This window comes from Limanda limanda, chromosome 9 (genome assembly GCF_963576545.1).
Source record: "Limanda limanda chromosome 9, fLimLim1.1, whole genome shotgun sequence".
Taxonomy (NCBI): Eukaryota; Metazoa; Chordata; class Actinopteri; order Pleuronectiformes; family Pleuronectidae; genus Limanda; species Limanda limanda.
In genome coordinates, this window is record NC_083644.1 from 19,327,591 (window position 1) to 19,344,231 (window position 16,641).

Consider the following 16,641-nt stretch of genomic DNA (forward strand, 5'->3'; position numbering starts at 1 on the left):
ACCTTGGCTTTAATTTATTAAATATATCTAAGACTGCACATCCTGACTCTTCTCTGTGTGTGTGAGTGGTTCCAATTTGTTGTAATTTGAGTATTTCAATACTCAAACTGTCACGGTTAAATGGTAAATGGTCTGTATTTATATAACACTTTTCTCGTCTGGATGACGGCGCAAAGCATTTACAGTTTAGCCATCCACATGCACATTCATAGCACTTTCTCACACAGCTGTCCAGGGGCAATGTGGGGTTCGGTGTCTTGCCTATGGACACTTCAGCACGCAGAAGTCGGAGATCAAACAACGTACCCTCTCATTTACTGGACAACCCACTCCACCACCTAAGCCACAGCTGCCTACAGCACGACAGTCAACATAATAACCAGTGTCGATGAAACACAATTTCACAAAACCAACCAACAACAGAGCAATACCTAACATAATCAACTAGTACACATCATTAAACAATAGCAATAACAAACAAGGACATCTCAAACATAATTTACATTGACGGACCGCAAACTGCTAGATTATTATGGGATGTCATATTAGGTGGCAGTAGGCAGTAGTATTTTGCCGAAGTGGGCCCTGTTGCACCTTATTGACCTGAACATGAGTCCTGGTGGCTTTACGGTAAAGTGCAGTTCAGAGAGTGAGTGATGTCACGTTCTACTGATAGGGTAAATAACACAACAATTCCTACAAATTAGATGGAACAGACTAGTGAAATCATTAGTAGGATTATTTTATATTCAATTTCTACCAATATATTCCTTTCACCTAAATCGTACACAGTGGACCTTTAAAGGAGACTTTGAGATGAGACAGTGTGGTCTCGTCTCTCAGGTCTTCGAACCCAGCCTCCAGAGGACACAGCCCATGAACTGAGGCACAGTTGGAGGCTGCACTGATTGGCAAAGGAAAACAACCAAATATTGGTTTTAGTTGATCATACTTGGCTGATTTAAATGGAGCCACACTCCAATAACTCTGAAAAAAGGCTTGGTTATATACATGTTTGAGGTCTTTACTAAGGAATGTGCATTAGAAATTGTATCAATGACAAACTTTCTCAGTGTGTGATGAGGACTGTGACAACCCCCCCACAACAACATATTGTTAAAGTCATGAGATTTTTGCTCAGTGAGCAGCAGACTGTCGCGCATGCGCAGAGTTTTGAACGCACACGCGGGTGCAGAGGTGCTCATCCTCTTCTGTGTAGTCCTGAGCCACAGACCTGCAGCGACCACCACTTCTTCCTCCTCCTCCTCCTCTTCCTCTGGTTCATTCATTCACTGAAGAGCAGCAGACCTTTCTCCAGGACTCCGGAGGTGAGACACACACTCTCCTTCACTGTCGCAGAGGCTGACGCTAAAGCTAACTTAGCTAACTTTACTCACTAGCTCTCGGCTAACTCCAGAGCTAACTTGCCATGTTTTAACTTCCACCCACAAGTCGAGTCAGCGGAGCAGCACTGTGTTAACATCCTGTCAAAGTCAGAGGGACTAGTTTTCTCAAGTTGTTACAGAGGACCCGTCTACTAAATATGAACCTGGAAGACGTGTCCCCTGGTTCATATTTAGAAGACAGGTCCTCTGTATCATACACATTGTTACTGTAGACAAGCTGTTTGATTATCGCTGTGTGTGCGTGTTCGTGTGCGTGTGTGCATGTGGTTAAGAACTAACAGAAAGCTCCTGACCGTGCAGTGTGTGACCTCCAGCATGCACACAATCAGTGAGCCAATTATCAGGAGCCTGACTTTTTGTGTGTGTGAGAGAGAGTTGGGATAGACACATTTTTTTGTTATTATGCTGATTTAAACATCACATGGTCGCAGTAAAAATATGAATGTGATGTTACTCTGGTTGTTAGTTGCCAAGGCCTGAATGAAAACACAAATGTAAACTACAGTGATCGCTCAGACTAAAGACGATGTACTTAGTTCAGTCAGTGAGGATATTTGAATTCTTCTGAGGCAAAAGACACATTGAGGGAGTTTGTATTCAGCAGTTGTACATGGCATTCAAGAGGCTTCTTCATTTCAGAACTGATACACCCTCTTGTATTTCTTCAAGAAACACAAAGCAAGTCCAGTTGCCTTTGAACATGTGCAACTTTTCAAGATGCAATGAGAACCTTCACAGATATGGGATTATGTAGGTTTTCCACCAATGTAAAGGAAAACAAATTATGTTTGCAGATTAATTGTGTACAACTGGACAATAAAACAATATCAATAAGTATCGCATTATAATTTTAATCAACAGCAATATAACAAACGTCCCATCTATCAATATATTGCTTTAATATTGTGTGAGCACAGTAAGGAGGTATTACACAGGTGAACATTTTATCTTGACATAACTTTTGGTCCAGTGATAGTTCAAATATAGGTTAACTAGGTTAAATGTAAACTGGGGTGATCTGATCAAAAATATTGCGTTTGCTTTGATTAAATATGATGTAACATGATTCAAAGATTGCTGAACTCTTGGTTGTTTTTTCCCAAACCATGTAGACCCTTTATTTTGAAAAGTAAATCCTGTCTGCAGATGTATTGCGAGTAATCAATTGTCTATCACGTAGTTGTTTGACGTGACCTTCATGGTTTGACCACACGGAGACCTCATGGAGACTCTTCTGTGTGTATGTTTGTGGTGATACTCCAGGTTTTACTACCATTCCATTAGGGACCTGCTATCATGATTATTGATTTGTTTCAACCAATCGGATCTGGAGACAAAGTCAGAAAATACAAGAGTCCTTATTCACCATTGATCACCACTATTGACCCCTGACCTGTGTGATGCCTTGCTTTAGTTTAGAATATGCACTCAGTGAGACAGAGTGAATCAATATCATCAACACAGGATGCTGACAATATTTTTTTTCTGTGATGTTGGTGATCGATTTAATTAACGGAGGTTAATACATTTTTTCCCTCGCTCTATCAGTCATGGCTGTGGTGCAGTTCTACAGTAACGAGGCTGTAAAGGGGCGGGCCTTACAGCAGGCGGCCAAGCTCTACCCGCAGCTGTCAATCTCCACCGAGCTGTGCTACAACGTGGAGCTGACAGGTGAGTGTGTAGCAGCTCATGGTTTAAGGCCGTGGACAGAAAAGCAGTTGATCAAATGCTGGACATATACTTTAATGTTGGCCTTTGAGCTTTTTCTCTTTCCATTTACCCTTTGCTTTGTTTTCCACCTCTGCCCCTCTGTCTCCTTGCTTCCTGCTGCAGGCTGCGAGAGTCTAAGCACAGAGCAGAAGGAGGTTCTCCTCTGGTTGTTTCGTCCTCCCCTGAAGTCAGAGCCTTTGTCAGAGAAGCCAAACCTCACAGAGGGCAGCTGCGAGAAACTGGTGGAGATTGGACCCAGGTACTGCTGGGATCAATAAATGACCTGTGCTGCAATCTGTGGCTCTGCTTTTGTCCTGCACACATTTTAAAACATATGAGCTGAGACGTACATGAAAATACTCTCACATACTGATGTCAGGTTTCTATAGGTTGACCGCAAAGTCAACATTGCATCAAGTTTGAAGCCTCACTAGTGACCCCTAGAGGCTACAATGTCCATTACATCAAATAAAACAAGCTCCTATCCCTGCAGAGAATTTTCTGATCCTAAGGTCGTATTATTAGAGTGACTAACAATGTTCCACGTGAGATTGGTAATAAAGGAAAAGCTCAATGTGTCCAAAACCTTGAAGGTCTATCTTCTGAGGATCATACATGTGCTCTATAAATACCATAACAATATGGACATTACTATAGTTCATATTTTTAGTAATGGTCAATATAGCTGTGGTCATAAAGCATTAATATTAATACTGACCTACTTGTGAATATTTCTACTAATTGTCATGATGTGAAGCCCCCGGAGACCCTAAAAAGAAGAAGATAAGAAAATTTACGGATATAACAATCTGATCTGCAAAATGGTTAAACGTCCATGTATCGCTAGACAACTGTAGTCCACATTCCAGCAGCACCAACTGTCAGTCTTTGCATGTCTGTGCATGCTGGCCAACCAATGTACGATTATCTACGGTGGCTTATAGCATCTGCTACCATGATACAAAAGGAAGTAAGGGAATGCTTGCATTGTCAACTGGAAGATTATGTAGAAATCTGATCAGCTTAATCTGTCAGATACCCATTATATTTATTCTGAGGAATTCCATTAAGAGAAATAACTTGGAGAACCATTTACTTTTGAACCCATGGCATTTGAAGAACAGAGCACCAGAGCAGAAGGAAGATATCAAAGCCAAAGAAAGTGTTTTTAATCAGATTTCATTGCTACCGTTGCTGTTTTGATCTTCAGGTTGAACTTCTCCACCGCCTGGTCCACTAACGCTGTGTCCATCTGCCAGAGCGCCGGCCTGACTAATGTCACACGAGTCGAGCTGTCGCGCAGGTTTCTAATCAAGGTTTGAACACACGCACACTCACACTCACAGTAAACTGATTTTGTAGCATTGATTCAGGGTTGTTTTGTATCTTCATGTTTTCATGTCTCTCTTCCTTCAGCCCAGAAAGGAGGAGAGTGTGACCGATATCAATGAGGATCTGAAGAAGCTGATTGAGTGTCTGTATGACGGTATGACAGAGTGTATCTACCAACATCCCATCACCTCCTTCACCGTGAACACCAAACCACAGCCCGTGTTTGAGGTGGACATCCTGGGGAAGGGTCGTGCAGCTTTAGAGACGGCAAACGATGATCTGGGTGAGTCTTCACAGTTTCTCTTTGCAGATATTTCAGACTCAGGCTTTTTCCATCTCTGCTCTAACTGTTGTCACACAAATGAGTACTGAGTGCACACTTACCTCTCTCTTTTTGTTTATACCTCTTTTCAGTCTTGCAGCTATCTTTGAGTACACTTTGTGTGTGCTGGTGGAGGTAATAATGTCCCATGATGCATGACAATATTACTTAGCTCGTTAAAGTCACAGGACAGTGATGCTGCTGCTCATTATCTTACACGTGCACGTGTGTTGGGTGTGTGTGTTAAGTGAAAGCAAATGAAACCTATAAAGAGACTATAATGGTTCTCAGTAGAGTACATACCTCCACCAAGGCCCAAAAGTAAACCACGGCCTCTCAGGACAGATTACTTTGTATAAAAATGTTGAAACCATAGACTGTTTATAAAGATGGATGAGAAGTTTCTACTTCCTCCCACTATCCAGAAATGAACCAAAACCATACAGTGCTTCTGACGCCATTTGAAGCCAAAGTCTTTGCAGTAGCGATCGGAACGGAGGCGTGGTAGCAAGGTATCGCCTATACACAGTCAGCTGTCAATCAAGATGTTTCAATCTGCTTTTTTAGCATCAAACAAACTATTTCAAACCAACTTAACAGGAAAGTGGACACTCGAGTCAGTCGGATACGAACTACCTAAAATACCAGAAACCATCTTTGAGAAAAATGTATTTGACTTGTACTTTGAATTTCCATTCTATCTACCATCTATTAACCTGAAAGAGGCAAGATTTTTTGACCTGTACTGCACCACTAGGTGGCGATCAAGATGCTTCCCTATATACAGTCTATGGTTCAGACTGACGCTGCCCATGGCGACAGAATGCGACGTGCACGCTTATTTTAATGCACTGTTAATTCACCTAAACCAAGCCTCATTAATATTCACAAGCCGCTCAAATGGATGAGAATAATCTCCCTTCATAGTTAATGGGTTCACTCAGGCTCAACTGGTGAATAGAGGACATAATTAAAAATGGCCTGTGTGAGACTTTTCTGTAGCATCCTAATTATCTGAAAGGATACATTTAGCTCTCCCTGTTTTGCTTCCCCCTCCATGTTAAACATGGTGTCTTTATTTTAGAAAGGACCTAAACTGTTATGATCATTTTAAAGCAGCTCATACTTTAAGTAATAATTCCTCAGTGATGCCAGTGTCTGTAAAAGTTCAGTATTGTTTATTTATTGTGTTTCTTTGCCCTAGAAGTAGTTTGTAGAGGATATAAATAACTGTGTGTGATTGTGTTTGTGTTGACTGATTCCTTTTGCATCATGTGTGCTGACCTCTGTGTGGGTTGTTGTCTCCATTGCTGTCATAAGAAAACATTCGACATGTTTTTGTTTTTCTTTAAAATGTCATGTGTATGTTGTGCTTAATGCAGGTCTGGCCTTTGACTCCTGGGATCTGGACTTCTACACATCCATGTTCCAGAGGATTCAAAGGAACCCAACCAGCGTGGAGTGTTTCGACATGGCCCAGTCCAACAGGTGGGGTTTGTTGTCTGCAGATTGGCAGGATAGCTTTGTGATGTTGCTCGGCTCTGTAGTTTTCATTCTGTGGTGTTCTTGTTCAATTATGATTTCTTTGCCCCGCGGTGTCCCAGTGAACACAGTCGTCACTGGTTTTTCCGGGGACGGATGGTGATTGATGGGCAGGAGCAGAAGGAGACTCTTTTCAGTCTCATAATGGACACCCAGCAGCACAGCAATCAGAACAACGTCATCAAGTTCTGCGACAACAGCAGGTAGCAGTGGAGGCTGCACAGCAACCACAGATGGCGTGTGTGTGTGTGCATTCACACTGTCTAAATGTGTATTTGTGTGTGTGTGTCTGTGTATCTCCAGTGGTATCAAAGGCATGGAACTGGAGTGCGTTTACCCAAAAGACCCATCCCAGGCCAGCTCGTATGAGACTCGGTCCTCACTACGGCATGTCATCTTCACCGCAGAGACACACAACTTTCCAACAGGTCTGGACAAAAACATTATTCTTACCTGCTATATAAGGGCACTTTCACACATCCCTTGTTTGTTCCAGACTTTTGGACTTTTCAGTTCGGTCAGAACCAAATTACCAGGTTTGAAAGGTGCAGCAGACCACCGTTCTAAGCAATGGACCAGAAGTTAGACCGACCAAAAGAGGTGGTTTTAGGCCAGATCAAACAGAAACTTGGTTTGGTTGTACTGTGGAAAGAGTTATTTTAATAGTTTAGACTGTCTGGCCAATTGCAGTAAGTTGAGACAACATTAAAAAATAGAATAAAAATTAAAATAAGTGGAAGAGGCTTGCAGGATTGCTTGTAGTCATTTTGCTGGTAGTAATACCATAATAATATTAGAGTGGTAATGAAACTAATGACGTGAACCAGTTATTTCATTGTCTCTATTCAAACAGAATGACTACTTTTTTTTAAGGCAGTTTATTCAAAAAATATCACTGAATAGACAACACAGCCACCTCCAAACCAATCAATGTCAAGTACAGGGAGACAGCGGATGTCAAACTAAACTCTTAAGTCTGCTCCCCAAATTACAATGTCAAACCAAACCAGATTCAATTTTTGCAATGTTATATGGACATGACTTGAACCATGGTCTAGACTTTCATGTGTGAAAATACCCTTAAGTGTCTTTTTTGTTGTACTCCCTATAATAATGTTCCACTTCGTCTGACACATAGGTGTAGCACCGTTCAGTGGCGCCACCACAGGGACGGGAGGTCGTATCAGAGACGTGCAGGCTGCTGGACGAGGAGGGCACGTCATCGCGGGCACTGCAGGATACTGCTTCGGCAATCTGCACATTCCAGGTAAGACTAGGAGTTGCTTTCTTTCAAGAGTAATATTAACTCGAAATGTTCTCAGACGGATGCTACACCCGCACTGCATGCAGTCTACAGTATATGCAGTGCTACATTAATATATATGAGGAATGATGGCCTCTAAAATAATAAAACAGTTTTAATGCTACTGTAAAATTACATAGTAGGAGCTGATGAGCATAAAGTATCTATTTTGTTTGCATATGTGAGGTGTAGCTGTTCATGTCAAACCTGGAGAGCAACATGTGTAATTATAAGCAGGTTCTAACTTTCTCTAAATCCCCGAATAGAGGGAAACAGCTCAGCAAATAGAAATGAAATCCACCAGCAGCAAAGAGAAATCCCAACAAAGTCAGATCAGCTGCTCGAATGCTGTAAAGACCAAACACAAACATGTACTTCATCACGACAGTGTTTCATTTATCGTTCAGTCTAAGTTCCATCATCTGTCTCTTCTTCATCAGATGTGAAAGAAACTCAGTGTGTATCTTCAGGAGACAGAACAAGATGTCATCCATGGGTTTAATAAGTGTCACTCAAAGTATAAAAGTGAAGATGTGTGCGGCCACGCCCACTTGCTCCAATCACTTGACAGTCGAGGTTCCAGTAAATACTTACCTACAGCATGCACCACAATTTTTATTTTTTATCTTTAAAGTGCTTGCAGAATGCAGAAAAATGTAGCCAGCAAATTATGAGACCAGACAGAAACACGGTACAGTGCATACCTCCACCAAGGCCGACCAATCCTACACATGATTGTCTATTTGTTATTCTAGAAGTATAAATGAAATAAAAGACGTCTCATAAAACATAGTTAACGAAAGTTTAAAAAATATATATATCCTGTATTCGCAACTGAATCTGCCTTCATTCCAAAACTAATGGGTCCTATCTATCCACCAAATTTGGTGGATATCGGTTCAGTAGTCTCTGTGTTATCCTGCTTGTCCAATAATTGAAAGGTCCGTTGTTCAATTCCCAGCTCGTCCAGTCTGAATGTTGAAGTGTCCTTGGGCAGGACACTGACATTGCATCACAAAGTCATCAATCTAGGTAATTTGTTATTTTTTTGATAGAGAGACGGGACATATTATATGTCAGTCGTCTTTTATCATCCTGATGGCCATTGTGCCTGACTGTAAGGTACATCTGTGTGTCATCAGCAGAACGATGAAGAGACGTCATGTCTACTAATGATGTGACCCAGGGGACCTATGAATATAAAAAATATCCCTGAGCCTCACTTAAACTAATGAATGGATACAACGGAGACACACAAAACCTTGGAAAGTCCTTTCATTCATAATCTATGCTGCTTATCCTTTGAGGATCGCAGGGGATGGGGGGACCGAAGCCAATCCCAGAGGTGGGGTACACCATGGATAGGTCTCCAGAGCATGATCAGTGTTTTATCAAAAATAATTCTCTGACTGTCGTCCTCCTCAGGTTACGTTCTCCCCTGGGAGTCTGAAGGAGAGAGCTGGGATTATCCCTCAAGCTTCGCCTCTCCGCTGCAGGTGGCCATCGAGGCCAGTGATGGAGCGTCAGACTACGGCAACAAGTTTGGAGAACCTGTCCTGTCAGGTAAGAAACCTGCTCGACATATACTAAAGAATTAAGTTACAGTTCCTTCTTTACTGGAATCAAAAAATGTTACAGAACTGCTCGACACATGCTACAAAACAGCAAAGCAACCATAATATGTTCACTATTGTAAAATTAGTTTTCAGAACCACAAGCAATGTGTGTTACTCTATAGTTAAACAATCAGCTATGAATATTGAATAACTTTTTCTTCAGTCCACTGTTTTATTGTACTCTCTTTATTATGATTCCCTTTCTAGGTTTTGCTCGCTCCTTTGGGATGCGGCTGGCTAACGGCGAGCGGCGAGAGTGGGTTAAGCCAATCATGTTCAGTGGTGGTCTCGGTTCTATCGAAGATTCAGATATAAAGAAAGAAGGGGCAGAGACTGGTAAGATTTTAACAGAGTGTGGAAACATTTGTTGAATTAATGCAGTGTCTGTATTTACATCAATAACCTAGACCTTCCTTCTGCTGCTCGGATCCAACAGGGATGGAAGTGGTGAAGATCGGGGGACCGGTGTACAGGATAGGAGTGGGTGGAGGAGCAGCCTCCTCTGTAGAAGTATGGGCACCATATTAAATCACACCCAGACCGTCAGTGAACCCATCTGGTGTGGAGAGCTCAGTGTATTTATTCATATTTTGGTTTGTAGGTGCAGGGGGACAACTCCAGCGACAGGGATCTGGGTGCAGTGCAGAGAGGAGACGCAGAGATGGAGCAGAAGATGAATCGAGCTCTCAGAGCTTGTCTGGAAAGAAGCAGTGGGAATCCAATCTGCAGTATACATGATCAGGGGGCAGGAGGAAATGGTACGAAACATGAAGCTGTTATTTCAGCATTAATACAAAAGATGAGGTATTGAGACATGTTCTCATCTTCAGGTAACGTACTGAAGGAGCTCAGTGAGCCAGCCGGAGCTGTGATCTACTGCAGCAGATTCAAGGTAATCAGAACATCAACACATCTACAAACGTGTAAATTGGGTCGGGAAATGTTCATGAGTTGCTGAGTCAGATGTATTCACAATACCAGGAAGATTTCTTAGAACATTCAGGTGAGGGGTGGCGCCTGGGTAGAGCCTGCAGGAGGCAGGACATGATTTTTCTTATAGCACATCGACATTGGGGTCAGCCCTTATTACTAAAAGCATTCAAATCTCGTTGTCTTCTACAAGACAGGTTGACATCTTTGTCAGCATCTTTTATGTGTATGTCGAGATATTTATATTCTCTTTGTTTAAGTTTTTTTCAGTTTTGTGTCCATTGCATGTTAGAAACGTTATTGACAAGTAGGGCTGCAACTAACGACTATTCTGATAGTCGATTAGTCACCGATTATTGAAACGATTAATCGACTAATCGGATTATGAATGACACAAATTCTCAATTGCTATTATTTAGCAAGCAGCTTTTTAATTTAGCTTGAGGTTGTTCAAGGCATGTGATGACTGAAAATAAAGACAATTAAGATTGATACTTCATTAACAAAAATGTCTTTTAATAAACTTTGCTGCATATAAGGGTACTGTTGACACAAAAGCAAAGAAAAAGAGAATTTTTTGTCCATTTAAAACCAAGGACAGGCAAAGTGCTAATAAAAAATATTAATTTAAATTTAAGTTTCCCTTTTTACTGTGAACCAAGAACAGGCTGGTACTAAAAATAAATTAAAATTCAAGTATCCATTTTTCGTGTTAACAAAAAAGGACAGGGTAAATAACATTAATAAAAACATCAACAAATTAAACTACAGTCTTCTTCAGACTAAATCATTTTGATTAAAACAAGACGTTTGTCAGGCAATAGGATAATATTTCGCTTTTAAACTCGTTAAAAAAAAGTTTAAACCATATTTTTGTAATGGATGCTAGAATCCTGCGCTCAGGTATATACGTTTAAATATAACGTCTGACAGAGGCGAGTCCGCATCGTCTCCGTTGCGGACGTGCCTCCTCCTCAAATGCACGTGTCCTGCTGCCCAAGTCCACTAAAGCTGGGAATATCCTGCTGTATTCTCACAGACATTTTCAGAACTACAGCCTAAGATCCGCAAGTACACATTCTGCTGTTTCTCAGTTAATTTCACTCTCTTCTTTTTGTCGTTTTTCCTTGCTGCTGTGTAGAAAGGTGACCCCACACTGAGTGTGTTGGAGCTGTGGGGAGCAGAGTATCAGGAGAGCAATGCTCTGCTGCTCCGCCCTACAGACAAGTCTTATGTTGAGAGGGTGTGTCGGAGGGAGAAGTGTCCCATTGACTTTGTTGGAAACATCACAGGAGATGGCAAGGCATGTTTCAGTTAGATCAATTCCAATTAAAAAACATCGTCTCCCAATATATCAGCTTAAATGATAAGTGGTTACTTGGCTGTAAAACCCTATGATTTATATTTAGTGAGTTTCCAGATCAGCACAATTTATTTCTGGCTTGATCTCCCCGACAGATAGTCCTGGTGGATGATGAGAGAGGTAATAGTGATCAGGCAGACAGAGGGCGCTGTCCTGTCGACCTGCAGCTGGAGTGGGTTCTGGGAAAAATGCCCCAGAAGGATTTTAAGATGGAGCGTCTGACCCCAACCCACAAGCCACTGGCTCTACCTGCTGGGCTGACGGTCAGGGATGCTCTGGACAGAGTTCTGCGTTTGCCTGCTGTGGCGTCCAAGCGCTACCTGACCAACAAGGTGTGTGTCACGTCCCTATATCACTCTCTGTCTCTTCAGAAGGAAATTCGTGCAGACAACATGTGGCTTTTCTCATTTTCACTCTGTCCCTCTCTCAGGTGGACCGGTCTGTGACTGGGTTGGTTGCTCAGCAACAGTGTGTCGGGCCTCTTCACACGCCACTGGCTGACGTGGCTGTTGTTGCTCTCTCAGCGTTCAGCACAGAGGGAGCGGCGACAGCCATCGGGGAGCAGCCAATTAAAGGGCTGGTGTGTCCTGCAGCAGGGGCTCGTATGGCTGTGGGAGAAGCTCTGACCAATCTGGTGTTTGCTAGAGTCACAGCGCTGAAGGTGAGCAGATAATGGAGAGCATGAGAAAAGTCAAGGAATCTGTTTCTGTCAAGACCTCCAATGACTTCAAAATTGTTACCAAATAAATGTCCTGGACTTGTGTCTCCAGGATGTGAAGTGTAGTGGTAACTGGATGTGGGCTGCCAAGCTGCCCGGGGAAGGAGCTTGTTTGTGGGAGGCCTGCAAAGCCATGTGTGAGGTCATGGGTCAGCTGGGAGTGGCCATCGATGGCGGCAAAGACTCTCTGAGTATGGCGGCTAGAGTTTGGAAGGAGACAGTCAAAGCTCCAGGTACTCTCACTGTGTGTGTGTGTGTTTGTGTATATAGAAGTGTGTCTGTATTTGTGTGTTTGTTGGGGTAGAAGTGTGTTTTCACTTAAACTTGGTTTTGTTTCAGGTGCTCTGGTTATCTCGGCATATGCGGTTTGTCCTGACATCACGGCCACTGTGACGCCCGATCTGGAGGATCCAGATGGCAAAGGCAAGACACAACCACATACAAAATATGTGCATGAACGATTAGAACAAAATGAAAATTCAAAAGTCTTGTTGCCAGAGTTTTAGTTTAAACAGAAGGCAGAACATGGAACACAGAATACACAATTTGAAATGATCTGATAATCCATTGCTTTCTCTCTCTAAAGCATAATTATGTAGTTTATATACCTAAAACAGTTTGTCTTCTTTGCCTTTTTCTGGGGCTATTGTATTTTTTCTCTGCAGCTGTTAAGAAGACTGTATCTAGTTGCTGCACCACAAGCACAAGTATAAAAGGAAAAGCGTCCTGCTGCATAACTGCAGCTTTACACAATGATTCACATCCTGGGGGTGGCTGGATGATTGCTGGAGATTACCAGATGATTTATGGGAAAAGGTTATATAATATGTTTGAATTTAATTATAGCTTATAACAACTTTTAAATGAATGTAACAGTAACATCATGTGCTTTAAATGGATTTTACCAAGTGTGACAGAGTCAGATTTAGTGCTTGGACAAAACAAAAGTAATGAACAACAAAATTGCACCAGCCTGATCACACTGTTGGTTGACTTGAAGAGGTCAAGAACCACTGCTCTAACACACACCTGACTAACTGACTAACAGACGTCCTCTGACCCTTCGACCTCTGTCTGCAGGCGTGTTGTTGTGGGTTCCTCTCAGTCCAGGCCATCATCGTCTGGGAGGCTCTGCCCTGGCTCAGTGCTACAGCCAGCTGGGAGATTGCTCCCCTGACCTGGACCATCCAGCACTGTTCACTTCCTGCTTCAGCACCACTCAGACTCTCATACACGGTCAGTCTGCAGTCAGCAAAGTACAATCCACCATTGAAGAAGAATTTGTTTTGCCTTGTGCATTATTACTATTAATTCCCTTCTGTGAGAGCTCTTTGCTTTATTTTCATACGCTAGTCAATAAGCCGTTTAGTGCTGTATGAGCACTGCCACCTAGTGGGTTTACTGTGTATATTTTTTATTTTTCAGAAGGTAAGTTCATCAGATGTTCAATCTTAAATGAATTTGAAGTAAGTTGTTATGAAGTGTGGAAGTAAAAAATTGCAGAGAAAACAGTCATGAAGATAATTTTTGCTTTCAGATCGTCTGCTGAGTGCGGGACATGACATCAGTGACGGAGGCCTCATCTCCTGTTTGCTAGAGATGGCATTTGCTGGAAACCGTGGAATTGATGTTGAGCTGTCGTCTGGAGGAACTGGAGGTACGTGAGTTTGTTTATCCCTGTAAACTACAAATAATAAATAGTAAACAAAATGTATGCATCTTTGTCGTCACAGTCATGGAGCTGCTGTTCAGCGAGGAGTTGGGTTTGGTTCTCGAGGTGTCACAGACAAATGTAGAAACAGTGAGTCAGAGATTCAGTGATGCAGGCGTGCAGTGCCTCCGCATTGGCAGAACCTGTGGCTTTGGACCGGAGGCTGTGGTGAGACATCATCCTCAATATGTTACTGAAACCATTTCACTTCATGTGCGATGAGAGACATCTCCTGTTTCTCTCACTGCATCTCCAGGTCAGTGTTCGTGTGGACGGACAGGAGCTGCTGAGAGAGCCGCTCCCCAGCCTCAGAGCGTTGTGGGAGGATACAAGTTTCCAGCTCGAGCGACTGCAGTCCAATGAGCTCTGTGTTGAACAGGAAGAGTCGGGGCTGGCCACCAGGACGCAGCCCTACTTTAAACTCTCCTTCAACCCCTCGGAAACGCCTCAGCTCAGTGAGAGTAAACATAACTGATAATATCCTCTGTTATTTAGTGTATCCAAGGCTCCAAAAGAATAACTATCTTCATGATCAGTCGATGGATTAGTTATTTTTTGTATCAATTTATCATTTAGTGTCTTAAAGTCTAAATAAAGACTAAAAGTAGCTGTATACAGGAATTTGTTGTGATTAGCAGGTTGACACATTTTTCATTGATCATAAATCTGTCTTTGTTTTGTTGTGGTTCAGCTGCAGCATTGCCTCGTGTAGCAGTGATCAGAGAAGAAGGCAGTAACGGAGACAGAGAGATGTCTGTCTCTCTGTACATGGCCGGCTTTGAGGTAGGTGTAAGACACAATCTCCTTCATTAACCAGCTGCACTGTATGTTTACCGGAGCGATGTCTATATTTGTGTGTAGGTGTGGGACGTCACAATGCAGGACCTGTGCTCCGGCTCCATGACCCTGGAGCGTTTCAAAGCTGTTGTGTTTGTTGGTGGATTCAGTTACGGAGACGTCCTGGGATCTGCTAAAGGTAAAGAACCACACACAGACACACACATCTCCAGAGTACTGTGAGACACCGATTTCATCCTGTGTAACAACATTCTCCTTTCATGAAAGGTTGGGCTGCCACAGTTGCATATAACCCCAAAGCCAAGGCTGAGTTTGATCGCTTCAGGCAGCGCGACGACACACTGAGTCTGGGTGTGTGTAACGGCTGCCAGCTGCTGGCCCTGCTGGGCTGGGTGGGAGAAGGCAAAGATGGAGCAGGTATGAGAAAAATGAAGTAAAAGCAATGATAATATACTACTGCAGTAGGACATTGTATCAGTCAGTGAAGAAATTAATGTTGTTATTACTGAGGAGCATTTTTACAGCAGTTACCCGGCCTAACACAATTGTTATTGTTTTACATTTTTACCCTAGAGTCTGAGGTGGCGTTGACCCATAATAAGTCTGGCAGGTTTGAGTCGCGCTTCGTCAGCGTTGGGATCCAGGCGTCCCCGTCCGTATGGCTCAGAGGCATGGAGGGCTCCGCTCTAGGAGTCTGGGTTGCACATGGAGAAGGTACAGTCAGGAATCATAATCATCATCATAATGTGGTGCTCAATGTTGATATTGTGGAAATCATTTAAAACAAATCAATGTTTAGAGTGTAGCAGGTCAGAGGTGTCAGCTGAGTCTGTGCTAGTGGGTGTGTCAGCTCATTTCAGAGAGACAGAAGAGAATGAGCAAGAATTTAATGAATGAATGGATTAGACAATTTAATATAAAATGTAATAAGTGCTGAATCATGGGTTCACTGAGAGGTTGACAGTCTTAGGCACCTCTGGCCCATGGTAAAGCAAACTGGTTCTTAAAAGGGTGGCAGCTCTGAACCAGCTCTGAACTCATGAACTGATAACTCCACCTGGCTTGTACGCAGTAAAGTCTCTGCCTGTAGTTTGTTTGCAAATGTAACCTGCCGAAAGCTGGAGAAAGCCTGCTAGATCATAAGTGAGCACAAAAAAGCTAATCACTGTGAAAGTTGACCTTATGCAACGGCTCGATCTGCTGACTCACATGTCACAGGGTCAGTGTGTTCTGTAATCCACAGCTGTGTTTCATATTGATTTTCCCCAAACTGCTTTCCTCTCCACAGGTCTGATGCAATTCCGGAGCTCCCAGGCTCGAGACCAAATTATTTCTGGAGGCTACGCCCCCTTGCGTTACCTTGACGATGTGGGTTGTCCCACTGAAGAGTACCCTCTGAACCCTAACGGCTCCCCGCAGGGTATCGCGGGACTCTGTTCCAGGGACGGCAGACACCTGGCCATGATGCCCCACCCGGAGCGCTGCACCCTGGGCTGGCAGTGGCCCTGGGCCCCGAGGGACTTCAGAGCTTCTCTCACACCTTCACCGTGGCTGCGCATGTTCAAGAACGCAGCCGCCTGGTGCAGCAACACACAGTGATGATCGCTCTCTGTCCAAATCACTGTTGCTGTCTAGATAGTACTGTCTCTGTTGAGTGTGTGTGGACTGAACCTTTGTTCACTTAGTCAATATGGTTCTTCACTTTTTTACTTACTCTGGTACTTTGACTGTTTACATTATTACCAATACATGCTGTAATACTTTAACTCTGAGACTTCTGTGGATTCTGTTTTCATTGCACAGGAACTCTATATATCTCACTAATGTGCCAGTGGAGCCTGCTGACATAATCAGTGTTGCTTTGCTGAAACCCAAGAAACTGAACCTGCA

At 43.0% G+C, this 16,641-nt stretch overlaps 1 protein-coding gene across 1 annotated transcript; it reads left to right on the plus strand.

Moving 5' to 3' along the window:
* Positions 1–1,190: 1,190 nt before the first annotated feature.
* pfas (phosphoribosylformylglycinamidine synthase) lies at positions 1,191–16,517 on the plus strand. Its single transcript, XM_061078737.1, has 28 exons — positions 1,191–1,328; positions 2,955–3,077; positions 3,240–3,375; positions 4,327–4,432; positions 4,533–4,731; positions 6,153–6,258; positions 6,375–6,515; positions 6,616–6,740; positions 7,451–7,579; positions 9,041–9,178; positions 9,439–9,567; positions 9,668–9,741; positions 9,833–9,989; positions 10,062–10,123; positions 11,303–11,464; positions 11,620–11,856; positions 11,955–12,185; positions 12,295–12,475; positions 12,582–12,665; positions 13,323–13,478; positions 13,780–13,899; positions 13,976–14,121; positions 14,210–14,414; positions 14,645–14,736; positions 14,815–14,929; positions 15,019–15,168; positions 15,325–15,465; positions 16,040–16,517. The coding sequence occupies exons 2-28, from the start codon at positions 2,957–2,959 to the stop codon at positions 16,348–16,350; spliced, it is 3,954 nt and encodes a 1,317-aa protein (XP_060934720.1). The 5' UTR covers positions 1,191–1,328; positions 2,955–2,956; the 3' UTR covers positions 16,351–16,517.
* The last annotated feature ends 124 nt before the right edge of the window (positions 16,518–16,641 follow it).